The sequence below is a fragment of the Capronia coronata genome, assembly GCF_000585585.1.
Source record: "Capronia coronata CBS 617.96 chromosome Unknown acBCG-supercont1.3, whole genome shotgun sequence".
Taxonomy (NCBI): domain Eukaryota; kingdom Fungi; phylum Ascomycota; class Eurotiomycetes; order Chaetothyriales; family Herpotrichiellaceae; genus Capronia; species Capronia coronata.
The window spans coordinates 3340695-3355714 of NW_006912895.1; the positions used below are offsets into that span (position 1 = coordinate 3340695).

A 15020-nucleotide genomic window follows, 5' to 3' on the forward strand; every position below is an offset into this window, starting at 1 on the left:
GCTCCCTCCGAGTTCTGCGAGTCACATATTGGGGTTCGACTTCCAGGGTGGTTGTATATGCCCCAACCTTGCTTAGCCGCGGCTGTCCATCCCTGCGAAGGTTCTGGTCACGGCTCTCGATAGACAAAGTCTTCGTAAGGAATATAGGGCGGCGGAACCACATCCGGGGCAACGGTAATCGCAATACTGATGTACGACCCAGCAAACATGCGTTCGGGCCTTTGACGGCCAAACATGTTGCTTTGTGGCTGGCAAAAGCTGCCACTATATATCTCTGAGCTGTCCCATGGCCGCCAGGAGAGCTGAAACTAGGCCCTCGCCAAACGGGACGGGGCCATGGCCATCAGCTGGAGTGGCGCTTAGCTGCAGGAAACCTCGAGGTAGCCTTTCTAGGACAAGAATTGAGGCGTGATGCGACAGTCCCAAATCATTTATAGCAGCATTGGGGCGAAGCATAGTACAGAAGAACTTACCTTATCTTCTGGGGCCAGAGAGCCAAAAAGGCATACGGTTGAGCTCCCAGAACAAGTTGTAACGAGTTTCAACTTGGGCAGATTGTGACCAGAGAACACAAACCAAAGCCGCGACAGGACCGTCAACGGGCCGTTGTCAAGGCCTCGGTCAATACCGGACGGTTGGAACAAGGTCCAGAAAGCGTAACAGCGGTTAGAATAATGGAAATAGGCTGATGGTAGTCAGATGAGACGCGAAGACGTTTCAAGTGTATGTATTTCGGTTGTGAGGTGATCTCTTCGCTAGAAACGTAGACTCTTGTTGATAACACATCTGCTGCTGTGATCCGCCGGAAAAATGTCCGGCGCGTCATAGCGCCATCATAAAAGACGTCTCGACGTGGTAGTAGGTTGTGTTCAACAAGGACGACAAGATGTCCCTGCCAGTTGCGAATCTCACCGTCTGATGTTTGGATCCTCAGCAACATGTTTGGTGCTCTGAATCGCTTCATTGCCCGTCTTGACGGCGAGCCAGGTCCGCGGCAGACCGAGTCAGGCCCTTCAGACAACTCGTATGGCTTCCAAGTTCTGAGGAACACGAACAAGGACCTGCCTCTCGAACCATGGTTTGACTTCATTGTCGGAATCAATGGGCACTACATAGTACGGAACTGTTTGTCTGGCAGTGTAGAGCCAAATGCTGACCTTATGCCCCATCTAGGACTCTCCAGACCCGAATCTCTTCTCGACGGAGCTGCGCAACTGCGCCGGTGCATACTGTTCTTTAGATCTATGGAGCGCGAAAGTGAGACCACATGCGCATCTACACGTCTGACTAGATCCCGTCTAACAAGGTGTTCGCAGGGTCAACGAACGCATACACTTACCGTCGCTGTGCCTGCCGCCCCCGCCATGTTGGGCTTGACACTGCAGCTTGCACCTCTAAACTCGACACAGAACATCTGGCACGTCCTCAACATACCGTCGCCCTTGTCTCCGGCACACCAGGCCGGCCTCCTCCCACACAGCGATTACATCTTAGGATCACCAAGCGGTGCACTCAAGGGGGAAGGAGCACTAGGCGAATTGGTGGAAGACCACCTGAACAGAAGCTTGGTTCTTTGGGTATACAACTCGGAATTCGACGTGGTCCGGGAGGTGGAACTGGTTCCGCGACGAGGCTGGGGCGGCGAAGGCGCCTTGGGAGCCGTCCTTGGCTTCGGGGCGCTCCATCGACTACCTGTTGGGCTCGGAGAAGAGGTTCAGGCTCCGGGAGAGAAACTGTTCGATGCAGACGGCAAAAGCATGGAGAACGAACAGCACGAACAGTTGGCCAACAGCTTCCAGCCTGCTCCTGTCCAGAGTCTGTCACCGCCTCCAATGGTGAACCCGAACGTCCCACCACCGCCGATGGTCAACCCTAACTCTCCCGCCCCAACCGGTGCCGCAGCCTCTAGGACGCGAAAAGGCAGGCGGCACGGTGGCATCTCCCCCAACTCTGGCTTCGAAGACGTGTTCGCCGAGGGGGAGAAGAAGAGTGCAGAGCAAGACCACGTGCCGTCGCGTAAAGGCACACCTTTGGCACCACCACCCCCTCCGAAAATAGGGTCCGCTGCTGTTAGCCCCCAGTCAGTGACCATTGCAACGCAGGATCCTTTTGAGCAACACGGCGACCTCGGCGAGCCAGGTGAGGCTGAGGAGACCTGAGATTGAACGCCACAGGTTCGATCACTGCTTCAGCGTCGACATCGACAGGCTCGCAGAACGGGGGACCAACCGTACCCGGCAGGATTCGCGACGAATCCTAAAAATGCTGCCGAGGATTGAACTGCCGAACCGATCGCTAACGGCTGCTCGTCATGAATTGGGGGCCCCAACCTCGTCCCGCCACCAGACCATAAATTCACGGATCCTCCGTGACCTCTCCTGCGCCATGGCCTTTCCTGCTTCTGTCTTCATCATACCTTCGAGCTTCAACAACTTGTCTTCAAAGTGGTTGATTGAATGCTCCAGACTCCGCGCCCCTTTGGCTCCTCCAAAAGTGAAACATCGTCCGATACCAATGGCGCCTATTGCGTCGAGCCGGTCGGCGTCCTGGACAATGGCGAGCTCTGGAATGGCTTCAATCAGATTCTTGATACGTTGTGGGTCCCGGATCTCTGACGAGTACGAAACCCCTTCGACCAACACTTGCATCTGCGCCGCATATTCTAGAGGCATTCCCGCTTCTACAATTGCACGCTTCAGCGGAGAGTTGTCGTTCACTGAGGTGATATACTTCTTATCCTCGACATCGTGGAGCAGCGCCCCAAGGATGACACTCAGAGGATTCAAAGCAGGCAATGCGTCTTGCTTCCTCCTTTCCTCTTCCCTCTCAAGAATGGTCACTGCATTCTTGACCACCCTTTTCACGTGCTCGAAATCGTGCGACGCATCGAAGCATGGGTTCTGGAAATATCTCTCGGTAAAGTCGTGTATCTGCTGCACTACGGACATCTCCTGGTCGGACAGACTCCCATACGTGCTGGGATGGACGTAGTTGGCAATGGACATAGCGACTTGTAGCAACGTTCAAGCGGTGCAGACGACCAAGAGCTACCGGCCGAAATTGGCGAAGCGAGGCTAGAATCTGCCGACTTTGAGTTCCGCGGCGGACCAGGCTGCCCCTAGACCGGAACTACCGTCGCCAAGCAACTCTAGGATGGCCGGGCTCCTTCCAATGGCACTATTATCGGGTGGATGAGTTGTTCGTCGAGGCATGGAGTGTTTGCAGAAAAGCAGAAATCGCAACATCCGCCGCCAAGAGAAGTGACATTCGGGAAAACATCGGCCCGCCATGTCCAGCCTCGTCCAGCCTTGTCCAAGGCCGGCGCCATCCATTCGACACCTTAGCCGTTACCATGATGCTTTGGACGTACATTGATCCATCGCCGGAGACTACTGGTATATTGGAGTCCTAACAAGCAGACGGGTTTCATATATGCAGTTTATAAACCTTCGACTTTCCTGTTTCGTTGTTTCGACTCTTGACTTGTCTTGATTGACAGAACACGGCTCTGTGTGGGCAGAAGTCGTCCAACCCTGTTTCCTGTCTCTTTATACATCGACCAAGGGCCGGGCGTAACTCAGCCAAAAAGCTCCGCCAATGTCAGCTTGTCTTCCAGATGCAGGTCACATGTAAAGCACTCTCTCAGCCTCGTCCATACAAAGCCCTGGGATGTATCAAGTCCTGAAAGGCTGCCGAGATCGAAATCGTAATGACATTCCCAAGACTCACCCCCAGTGCCTGACTGGTCACCCCAAGTTCCTTAGTGGTCTACCTCCCTCTCAAAGCGTCCACTTCACTGAAGTTGTAACTTGCCCAGAGATTACCAGAGTAGGCCCTGGAGGCTTTCTTTCCTCTTTCAATTGTGGTTGCTCATGGGTTCTGATTTACTCTTGAAAGCACCCTCGTTCATAGTAAGCAGAGATCTTCTGACAAGCCTGAGTTGAATCTAGCACTCTCCACGCACCCAGGCAGAAACTGGTGATGACAACAGGGAGGATGCAGGGGGGAGAGATTATGGACCGAGTATAGTTTCTGTGGCGAATGAATAGGTGTGGCGTGGGCCTGTATTAATGTGAGAAGATACAGACTGCCGCCAGGAGAGTTTACCTAGGGGAGAGTAGGGAGAGTATGAGCGCTCGCGTCCAGATCAACATGCACGCGAGTTCATCGTCTTTCCGAGTCGAGTGCAGATCCTAGCGGGATCGGAGACCCTAATCACGCACATGATGAGCTCTGACATGACAGCTGATACAATGTGCGTGACCAGGTGCGCTACCTCCTTGTTTCCCAGAATGCGATGTTCTAAGGGATGGGATTTTTAGACGCTGCGCCCAAACTCGCATCCTCAATGGCAGGGGAACATGTCTCCGGGGGGGTGACCTCGCCGCTGGTGCCCGTGATGGTTCTCTTTAGTTTCTTTCTAGCCACCGTCACCCCACAGACCGGCTGCCTCGCGGCTTTGAGAGGGATCGAACAACATGTCGGTGATGCTTCGCTTCGGCCACGGGCTCCGAGGTTGTGGGACGAGCTGATGTGCCTGGTTGGGTGGTCTCATCTTCTGGCAAGCCAGTGGAAATGTCGGAAAGAGTCAGTCACTCAAAAGCAAGGATCTCATAGGGATCTCAAACTAACATATACCAGACACGGCTGGACAAAGTTGATCCGCCCTGTTCTCCTGTAACTTAGACTGTGCCGATCTTCCATGCCGTGGGTGAGTGGCCCAAGTGGCCTAGGGTGCCTCCTAATGCCGGAAGAGTCGGTAAGAATGAGATGCTCGCGAGGTCTAAAGGCAAGGGTGATCTGGCTTTGGAGGCTATCACTCGCAGCTCTGCAGGGCCGTCAAGTGGTCGTCTCCACGCGAAGAAGTGGCTGAGATGGTGATGGACAAATGGAAAAGACGACACTGGGATGCGGAGGCAGCCGTCGGGCGGTGGAGGGAATGTCATTGGCACGATCCTGTGGGTTGTGGGCGCAGTTACAATACCTTCTAAGTGGTCTACAGAACCAGTAGTACGAACTCCAGAGGCTGCTAGGCTGCTTGCTAGGCTAAAGAGGCCGCTGGGCTGCTGGACTGTGGGTGAAAGGTGCCCACAATCTCTGCCGTGGGCGCATTTTGACACCCAAAATCGTGGTGCCAGATTGCCAGATTGCCAGTATGATAGTGTGGTAGGAATGACGGGGGCCATGGCAAAGTCATTGCTTCTCCATCCCATCATCTCCATGTCCAGTCCACAGTCTGCCGCCACACTCGCATTCTCCCCCTTCACCTTACGACGCCACCGCCGCAATCATCCTACCTACTACACACTCCTCGCAGTTCTTTTTCGAAAGGCGCGCTCTTTGTTGCCTTTACATCTACTCTTCGACCTCCCTCACTCTCCCTATGCTGTCCGGCCATCGGATGGGTTAGCATATCTCCTACGAACTCCTCAACCGCCATCTCCTAACTCCACCAACCTCTGCCGCGCCCTCTCGAACCGATTCCAACGTTCACTAGGACCAACACAATTTCGCTGAAACATTTCCTATTGAGACCTACGCCGTTCGAGCCCGTCTCCTGGCTGGTCTGCATCGGTTCAGTTCTGTACTTTCAGTAAGAATTGGATTCTTTGTGAGGAATTTCGCAGGCGTTTCCGAGATTCGGCCAGATGCCCCTTCGAAGAAGCATCTGAGAGGAAACAACAGTGTCTATACAACGCAGTGGCCGGGATATGCGTTCCTCCTAGTCGAGGACTGACACCTCTCCGGTGGGATCCTCGACACAAATCGTCAAAGCCAGTCGCCTGAGGGAGCACCATCCCGCCCGTACCCTCGCGAACTGACTAGAAGCACAATTTTGGGGACGGTGGGACAAGTATGTCGAGGCCTCCTTCGGCCCAGGGGTCAGATCGTCCAAGGGCTGCCACGGACGTAACTTCTGCTGCCGCACAGCTCCCTGCCGAAGCCTCGCAGTCAGAATCCACGAAACGACCTGACAATCAACGTACACGATCATGGATTTCATCAAGTCCCGCCGTGGCACAAGTGAGCATGTTCACCGGGAGGTCTGATGTGCCTCCTTCACTGGCACGGTCGGCAAGACCCGATGGCCATGATCCACCAATGAGCCCTGGGTCTATCAACCGCGTCTTCCCCATACGCTCGGCGGTGTCAATTGACCCTGCGGCTACCCCTCTGCCCCGAGGTGAGGACGGGAGTGGTTTTCCGGGAATGCGCCTGCCATCCGGTGGAAGGACTACAGACAGATCAGCTGGCACTACCGGTGCAGCCACAGCAGATGGTCGCGCAATTTCCAAGGCTGTCAATGTTGACGGTCAACTACTCAACAGGATTCTGCGCGATGACGCCTCCCAAAAGTCAGATTACTCAAGCACAAGTGGCGGAGTGCCCCTCCAGATGCCTCAAGAACCGGGCTTGGTGACGGCACGATTCAAGCATGTTGTCACAGATGGGGGCCATGCTGTCATCACTGGGAGAGATGGCGAAACGCTACAAAGATGCGAGGATGAGCCCATACATATCCCAGGCGCCATTCAAAGTTTTGGGCTTCTTGTGGCCCTCCGAGAGGAAGGCGAGAGGCTTGTAGTTCGAGTTGCCAGCGAGAATTCCCAACAAATCATAGGTTACACCCCTCAGCAGCTCTTCGGACTCGATTCTTTCCTTGACATTTTCAGTGAAGAACAAGCCGACAATTTGTTGGATCATCTTGACTTCATTCGGGATGAAGGCAGTGCGGACGTGGTTGGAAACGGTCCTGATGTTTTCATGATATCCCTTCGGCCTCCAGGATCCCGAACACGAAAACTCTGGTGTGCAATGCATATGCCCGAGTCTGATCCCGGTTCGATCATCCTCGAGTTCGAGATCGAGGACGACCAGGTCAACCCGCTTGCCCCAAAGGAGGAGACGACTCCAGAAGCACCCGGAGATACTCTGGGGAGTCAACCTACCGCAGAGGAGCTCGTTGACAGTACAGTGAACATCAGCAAGCCTCTGCGCATATTACGAAGCGCTCGCAAGAAAAGGACTGAAGCCGCAGCGATGGAAGTGTTTAACATCATGTCACAGGTTCAGGAACAACTTGCAAATGCTCCTACCTTGCCAATCTTCCTGAAAGTGGTCATCGGCATTGTCAAGGAGCTGACGGGTTTCCATCGGGTCATGGTCTACCAGTTCGATCAGGCGTGGAATGGACGTGTCGTCGCCGAGCTAGTGGACCCAAGGGCAACACGAGATCTCTACAAAGGCCTCCATTTTCCAGCATCAGACATCCCAAGCCAGGCACGAGATCTCTACAAGATCAACAAAGTTAGGCTACTATACGATCGGGATCTCGAGACTTCGCGCCTGGTGTGCAGGACCATGGAAGATCTGGAGAAGCCGCTCGACATGACACACGCCAATTTGCGAGCAATGTCGCCTATTCACTTGAAATATCTCGCCAACATGGGCGTGCGGTCTTCAATGTCCATCTCGATTAACGCGTTTGGTGAACTGTGGGGTTTGATTTCCTGTCACTCGTATGGACCCAAAGGCATGAGAGTATCCTTTCCTATACGCAAAATGTGCCGCTTGGTGGGTGAAACGGCTTCTCGTAATGTCGAGCGTCTCTCCTATGCTTCCAGATTACAGGCGCGCAAGCTCATCAATACAACCTCCTCTGCTGCGAACCCCTCGGGGTATATTGTAGCATCGTCTGACGATCTTCTGAAGCTCTTCGATGCGGATGTGGGTGCTTTGTCCATTCGTGATGAGACTAAAATCCTGGGAAAACCTCGGGGTCACCTCCAAGAGGTGCTCGCCATGGTTGAGTACTTGAGAATGAGGAGGGTCAGTTCGGTATTTTGTTCTCACGATATTGTGAATGACTTTCCCGATTTGCGCTATGAACCTGGCTGGAAATTCCTCGCCGGTGTGCTGTTCGTGCCTCTTTCAAATGGCGGCAATGATTTTATTGCCTTTTTCCGCAGAGGCGTCAGGCAAGAAGTGAAGTGGGCTGGAAACCCTTATGAGAAATTCGTCAAGGAGGGCACCGAAGGCTATTTGGAACCGAGGAAAAGCTTCAAGGCGTGGAGCGAGACCATCGTCGGCCGGTGTCGAGACTGGACCGACGAAGAAGTTGAAACAGCCTCGGTCTTGTGTCTAGTGTACGGTAAATTCATCGATGTCTGGCGACAGAAGGAGGCGGCCTTGCAGAACTCACAACTTACTCGTCTCCTCCTCGCCAATTCTGCCCATGAAGTCCGGACGCCCCTGAACGCCATCATCAACTACCTAGAGATAGCGTTGGAGGGTCACCTGGATCAGGACACGCGTGACAACTTGTCCAAGTCCCATTCCGCTTCGAAGTCATTGGTGTATGTGATCAACGATCTTCTCGATCTGACCAAGACGGAAGGTGGCCAGAATCTGGTGAAGGAAGAATCGTTCGACCTCCTGCATACATTACAAGAAGCGACCGAGCCATTCGTTGGAGACGCCAAACGCAAGGACCTGAAGTACGAAGTTCACATAGCGGAGGAATTGCCTCACCATGTGGTGGGTGATCATCGACGAGTGCGGCAGGTGATATCTAATCTCATCTCCAACGCTATACAACATACTAGCAGAGGACAAGTGACGGTAGAGGTCTCGGAGCTGGCAGCGGCCCAGCCTCAGGGTAAGACCGAGGTAGAAATTGTCGTCGAAGATACGGGGGCAGGAATGTCTCAGGCAAAAGTTGATGCTCTCTTTAGGGAGCTTGAAGAAGTAACCTACGAGGAGGAAGCGTCAGAGTCGAGATTGCTCTCGGCGGATCCATTCCGAGACCAGGCTGGGCAGGATCAAGTGGCCTTAGGACTGGGACTTGCGGTAGTTGCTCGCACTATTCGAAACATGAGCGGGCAGCTGAGGGTCAAAACCGAAGAAGGGAAAGGTTCTCGCTTTGTCATCGTCCTGGCGTTCGATCTTGATTTGAAGCAATCTGCACTTCCTGAAGAGCATTCAGTCCGGTCACTACCAGCTGCAGGGGCCTCCACCCCGTCCTCGCCTGCGCCACAGGACGGTGAGGTAACTCTGGTCTACAGAAATCCGACGTTGCGCCCCGAGTCAACGACCATGACTCGGAAAGCAAGTACCGAGAGCATGAAAAGCCTCACAAGCTTGAAGAGTGGCAAGAGCGCTCTCAGCATCAAAAGTGAAGCCAGTCAAAAGAGCGACGCGGAGAGGCTCATCGACGCAATTCAGGAGCCTTTGAAACTGTCGGGCGAAACGCCGGGTACGCCACAGAGTCATGGCCGGAAACGGTCAGCATGCTCTGCTGGGGGCTTGCCAATGTCGCCCACCAAAGCCAGGAGCAAGGAATTGAAGTCGGCCTTTCATAGATCACCAGGAGTCAGGACGATTAAAGATTCGGGAACGCCACTGCGACCGGTCAGAGTGCCAGACGATTATCAGGAATTGGGGAATGACCCGAAGATAGGGTCCAAGGTGCTTTTTGAAGAGCCCGAATCCGTCGCCACCTCGTCCGTGACGACCGAAGGCGATATGTCACTCTCTCACGACAATTTGGCGATCCTGGTCGCAGAAGACGATCCCATCAACAGCAGAATCATGAAGAAGCGGCTGGAAAAGCTGGGCCATTCCGTTCGGTTGACCGTGAATGGAGAGGAATGCTCATCCGCGCACGCTGAGCAGCCTGTGTCCTTTGACGCTGTTCTGATGGACTTGCAAATGCCCATTGTGGATGGATTTAGTTCGACCAAGATGATTCGATCCTTTGAAAAGACGCATCCTAACACCTGCTTGTCCAGTAGGGCTGGGCCCAACGGCCGAATACCCGTCTTTGCAGTCTCGGCGTCGTTGGTGGAGAGGGAACGCGACAAGTATATCCAGAGTGGCTTCGATGGCTGGATCCTGAAGCCAGTCGACTTCAAACGAGTCGACGAATTGCTTAGGGGCATTGTGGATGCCGAAGTGCGGTCCAGTTGTCTTTATCAATCGGGCAAGTGGGAACGCGGAGGTTGGTTTGAACCACGGAGAGCACTCGGCGATGCGTTCCATGTGGACACGAGACCGAGTGAGGAAAAGCCGACAGCACAGACAGACCAAGGTCCACATGATGGTTCCGCCGATGCTATATCCGATGAAATGGCAACACCGACCTCAGAACACACCGTGGTAATGAACACGCAGACTTCATGATGGACGTTTAAGTTACGGCTTTGCTTTAGCAGCTTAGTGGTACTTTACTGTCTGCCATACTTACATGGTGCTTCGACACTCATCTCCGACGCTTTGGAGAAGCATTACGACGTTGCGAGGAATCGAAGGACGGGTGAGTACTGGTCAGTACGGGTTTCGATGTTTTGAATAGCTTTCAATCCGGGCGAAGCTTCGTCCTACTGGGCAGGCTTCCAGGAATTCGAAACATGCACTTCGAGCTTATGCTCAAGTCTTGACGCTTCACGATATGGACGGGACTAGGATGGTTGGACTGGTTGATAGATGATACAGCGGATGACAAGAGCTGCGAGCGGACCGACCAATACAAGGGAACGTAAGAGCAGGCTGAGGGATATGTACATCTGTATCATACATAACCTGGGTTCAGGAATTGCATCAATACCACAGCAGTATTGTGTTGTACTGCCTCATTTCACTGTGCAATGGTGCTGCCCAAAACTATATCGGCAGTCTGAACAAGTTCGACTCCTCGATCTCCCGCCACACTTTGAGACCGCCCAAGCCGTTGGTGTATTCAAACCACAGGGGCCTCCCTAGTTGTTCCTTCAAAATGGCCTATGATATGACGTCTAGCTGTCTGGTCAGCCGGTCCAAGGTCATCAAGTGCCACGGTCGGTTCGGAGATCCGATGGTGGCAATCGCCTGTTATGGTATATGATGGGTGACAAGATCATCCACTTTCGCAAACCAGAATCGCGGAAGTAGTTGTATTGTGTCTATAGAAGATGGACATAACCAATGATGTAACTTTTATGTCAAACACATGGACAGGGCGCCCCGCTATGCTGCGAGAGTGATGAAACACCATGATGTGCTATGCAAACCAATGAATGAAGCTCTATTGTTCAAATGTACTGCAACCACTCCAGTTAATGTCGAGCTCCGGATCAATTACCACTGGTGTGTCGGATTGGCCGTTGCAGAAGGGGTCGCAGTGTTGGTGGTTGCCCACGGGTTCGTTGGGACGGCCATAGTAACCGCCCATCCCCACTTGTCGGTGTAGGTGATGGTCTGGCAATTGGCACACTCATCAGGCCGGTAGTAGAAGCCATGAGTCCAAGTTGGGGTCGCAGTGACAATTACAGTGTCAGTGGCCGGAGGAGGGCAGCCTGTGGTGGTGGCAGTTTGAGGCGGGGATGGGTTGCATTTGCCATCCAGAGCTGTGCCGAATCCGCAATAATGAGAAACTGGAGCGCTCGTCACAATGGAAGCCGTGTTGGTGGACGTGGTCGGGGCAGGGTTACATTTGCCATCCAGAGCTGTGCCAAACCCGCAGTAATGAGACACTGGGACGGTGGTGGTAGTATACAGAGTCGTGGATGTTGATGAAGGATTGCACTTTCCGTCCAGAGCGGTTCCAAAGCCACAGTAGTGAGACACGAGAGTCGAGCTGGTCGTCACTGTGGGCGTCGTTGATGGAGGATTGCATTTCCCGTCAAGCGCAGTGCCAAATCCGCAGTAGTGCGAGACTGAGGTGTTCGTGCCGGTGGTGGATGGTGGGGGATTGCATTTGCCATCGAGGGCGGTGCCGAAGCCACACCAATTAGAGACCGAAGCGGAGGCCGATGTGCTGATGGTAGGAGAGTTGCATTTCCCATCGAGAGCAGTGCCGAATCCACAATAGTAGGATGCGGTGGTTGGGGTACTGGCTGAAGTCGTCGTAGACGGAGAAGGATTGCATTTGCCATCCAGGGCCGTCCCGAATCCACAGAAAAAGGTCGAAGTGGTCGTGGAAGAAACAGAGCTGGCCGAGGTGGTTGGAAGGACACAAGAGCCATCGGCGTTTGTACCGTAGCCACAGTAGTTGGATGTTGTGGTGGTCGTGTTGGTCACAGGAAGGGCGAGGGCACCTGTGACCAGAGCTGCAAGGAAAAATGAGGTTGAAGAATACATGATTGAACGGCAGCTTGACCAAGTACCGCCGGGAGACGATGGGAAGGTCTTGGGTTAGTGATGGAATGGAAACCCAGAGTTTAGATATGTGATTGCCGTAAAGGGCAAAAGAATAGAAAAGGAGACAATTGGAGATTGCGTTTGCTGTTGCTGTTGCTGCTACTGTTGCTGTTGCTGTTGCTGTTGCTGATGATGGACAGAACTGCATCAATAACAGACAGCCTACCTACTTATACATCATTTGAACATGCCATAAATAGAGTATATCTATACATAGGATGAAAATCGTGGTATTCAGGACGTAGCATTGTCTGGTCATGACCATATTGTGCAAAGAATCTGGCTGATGATACCAAGGCTCGCACGCCGCTGTAACGTGGGATGAGGCTCAAAGTATGAGTGTCTATCATGATTGGCATACCATGCTGAGGTCTCCATGCAAGACATTATCGTCATAAGGCTGAGCAGATTCGCAGATCCGGGGGTGACACTCAACAATGTAACAAAGCATCTGAGACGAGCGAGGAGAAGAGAGTTTGAAGAAGCGACGCTCTGGACGACCTGGACGCTTTGGGCGCTTTTCGGGCGCAGCATTGAGAAGAACATTTCCGGTGGAGACCTGAGGTCAATTACCAACCAATGGTATGGCAGAGAAGACTATGTCGTCTATGCCGTTTTGGGAGAGTCCAGCCGGGCCCTCTTCCCCATGCGAACACAATCCGAGGTCACTATGGCAAGGTCCGAGCTACCTCCATGTAGCAGCCCGCTTTCAAGAATGGAACCCTTTGGCGATAGTTGGAGTTGAGAATTTGACTAGTGCGGGCTAGAGATGCTCGAGAGAGCCAGAACTCGGGTTCGTGGGCTGGCCGTGAGCACTGTCAAGCCTCAGGGGATGCTCCAACAGTATTCATCCGTTTGACAGTCCGGTAAAGGTCGAGAGAGATGAGGCTAATTCCTTGTCAAAAGATGACAATGTACCATTCCTCGCATAATGCCCCCATCAGAGGATACCAACAGGCCAGGCTGCAGACACCTCCCTCCATCTCCTACTCCGAGTCAAGAGCTCAAAGCTTTTGTTCGTACTTGAGAGCTTGTCCCTATTCTTTTGAGCGCTTACTCCTCAATATGTCTGGGGCACATCAAAGGTCTCAGCTGAGCCATGGTGTTTCTGGATTTGTCGAATCTTTCCAGGCTTGCATGATGCATTGTCAAGGCAACGCCTAATGTGGGCTGAAATTGGCTAAATGTTTGCACAAGTTGGCTTTTGGCATGATATCCACAAATCTGCGATGGCAATGAGGAGGGACTGTCCGGATTCAGAGACAGTTGAGCGTCAGCATGCGGGAGGAGAGACTGAACTGCATGGTCTTGTCCGGAGCCCTCCTACTCTTCCCATGCCCGGGTGGCGGATCGAGCAAACCTAGGTATCAACCACCGGCGGCTTTCAATCCTTGCTCTGCGACCTTGACCAGAGGGACGATGTTCCTCTCTTTCAGTGTCGGCAACAAACTCTGGAACACCTCACGGGACTTGCTCTTCTCACCATTCGCTAACAGCAGGTCTGCACGTGTCATTTGCGCCGACAGAAGCGCCAAATCACATATCTCGTCACGGTCTTCAGGCTTAACAACTTCAGCAGTGGCAACAGCCTGGTCAGCCCATTTCAAAGCGGCTCGCCTTCCCGCAGCCAACGCTTCTTTGGTGGCTGGTTTCCCGTTGACCTTGGCGCCAGGATTTTTCAGCGCAACGCCCATGGTGGAGGCGATATTACTCAGCACCTGGACCTCCTTGCACGACCTGCTGCCGTCGCATGAAGCCCTCAGTGGTTGCAAGGTGAGCATGTAGACCTGCACTGCATTCGCTTCCTCGCCCGTAGTGGCGTACAGATCGCCCATCTGAGACAGCATAGCAGCGATTTCACCAGTCGTCAGACCTGCGCCGTTGTCATCTGTAAAGCCCTTGAGCTGTGGATCCTTCGTCTCTTTCACGACCAATGCCACTGCATCAGACAGAGTCTGCTTTGCCATTGTTCGGTCTTGGATATAATCGCTTTCGTACAATGATGATACCTTGACCTTATTTTGTATGATGCCCTTAACCAAAGCTTTCCGCTGTTCAGCTTTGGCAACGTCACCATCAGATGGCTTGTCGGATTTGAGGGACAACTGCTCGTCTACCTCGGCCAGCTTCTGCTGTAAATCTTTGGTGATGCCGTCGAGTATCTCGATGGCAGCCTTCACATGACCGAATTCCTCCAACATTTGTGCAAAGCGTATCCGGATTCCCATTGCTTCTTTACCGAAAGGGTCCATCCCGACTTCGTCCGCCTTCTTGATCGCTTCCATAAAGTATTGCGCTGAGGCCTCGGGATCCGGCTTCACGTGGCAATAGTGTAGCGCCTGTCTCAACTGTTCTTCGACCGCCGGTGGATATGCAGATGTTTTCCCCCTCATGTATTCGTTATACGCCATCACAGTGAACAGCGAGACTGAGCCCAGCGCACCGATCAGTAACGTAGGGAACAGTATGGGATGCTGTAACCGTGCATCGATGACCATCTGCTCGAATCGGTTGGGTGGCCGTGCATATGTCTTTGCCGTCCTCGTCGAAATCCAAGGCTTATGGGATGGTCGATTGCTGCCTTGCGGCCGACTTCGATGCAGGCTGTGGAAGCCGTTCCTAGACGCACGAGCGGGCAGCCTCTGAACGAATTCGAGACCCCGGGTTGCCTCGAACGTGCGCGGAATGGACTTCATGGTTAGTCCGAAACGATTAGTCGATGAAGTCTGTAGTTGGTCGCTACCAGGTATTCGCTTGACTGTAGGTGATTGCACTTGGACGCCACATGAAGCTGCGTACAGAGTAAAATAATGAAAGGACCCTGGTGCCCTTTTGGAACTCGC

The 15020-nt window shown here is 53.2% G+C and overlaps 5 protein-coding genes across 5 annotated transcripts; 2 read left to right on the forward strand and 3 right to left on the reverse strand.

Annotated features, from left to right (window-relative positions):
• Nucleotides 1-938: 938 nt before the first annotated feature.
• Nucleotides 939-2159, forward strand: A1O1_04512 (uncharacterized protein; the record flags this gene model as incomplete). The annotated part of the gene is made up of 3 exons (XM_007725404.1): nt 939-1115; nt 1174-1257; nt 1317-2159. 3 exons carry the CDS (start codon nt 939-941, stop codon nt 2157-2159), a joined length of 1104 nt encoding a protein of 367 aa, XP_007723594.1.
• Nucleotides 2160-2309: 150 nt separating this feature from the next.
• A1O1_04513 (uncharacterized protein) lies at nt 2310-3005 on the reverse strand (the record flags this gene model as incomplete). The annotated part of the gene is made up of 1 exon (XM_007725405.1): nt 2310-3005. The coding sequence occupies one exon, from the start codon at nt 3003-3005 to the stop codon at nt 2310-2312; it is 696 nt and encodes a 231-aa protein (XP_007723595.1).
• A 3025-nt stretch (nt 3006-6030) lies between these two features.
• A1O1_04514 (uncharacterized protein) lies at nt 6031-10182 on the forward strand (the record flags this gene model as incomplete). Its single annotated transcript, XM_007725406.1, has 1 exon — nt 6031-10182. The coding sequence occupies one exon, from the start codon at nt 6031-6033 to the stop codon at nt 10180-10182; it is 4152 nt and encodes a 1383-aa protein (XP_007723596.1).
• Nucleotides 10183-11115: 933 nt separating this feature from the next.
• A1O1_04515 (uncharacterized protein) lies at nt 11116-12117 on the reverse strand (the record flags this gene model as incomplete). Its single annotated transcript, XM_007725407.1, has 1 exon — nt 11116-12117. One exon carries the CDS (start codon nt 12115-12117, stop codon nt 11116-11118), a length of 1002 nt encoding a protein of 333 aa, XP_007723597.1.
• Nucleotides 12118-13544: 1427 nt separating this feature from the next.
• Nucleotides 13545-14873, reverse strand: A1O1_04516 (uncharacterized protein; the record flags this gene model as incomplete). The annotated part of the gene is made up of 1 exon (XM_007725408.1): nt 13545-14873. The coding sequence occupies one exon, from the start codon at nt 14871-14873 to the stop codon at nt 13545-13547; it is 1329 nt and encodes a 442-aa protein (XP_007723598.1).
• Between the last annotated feature and the right edge of the window lie 147 nt (nt 14874-15020).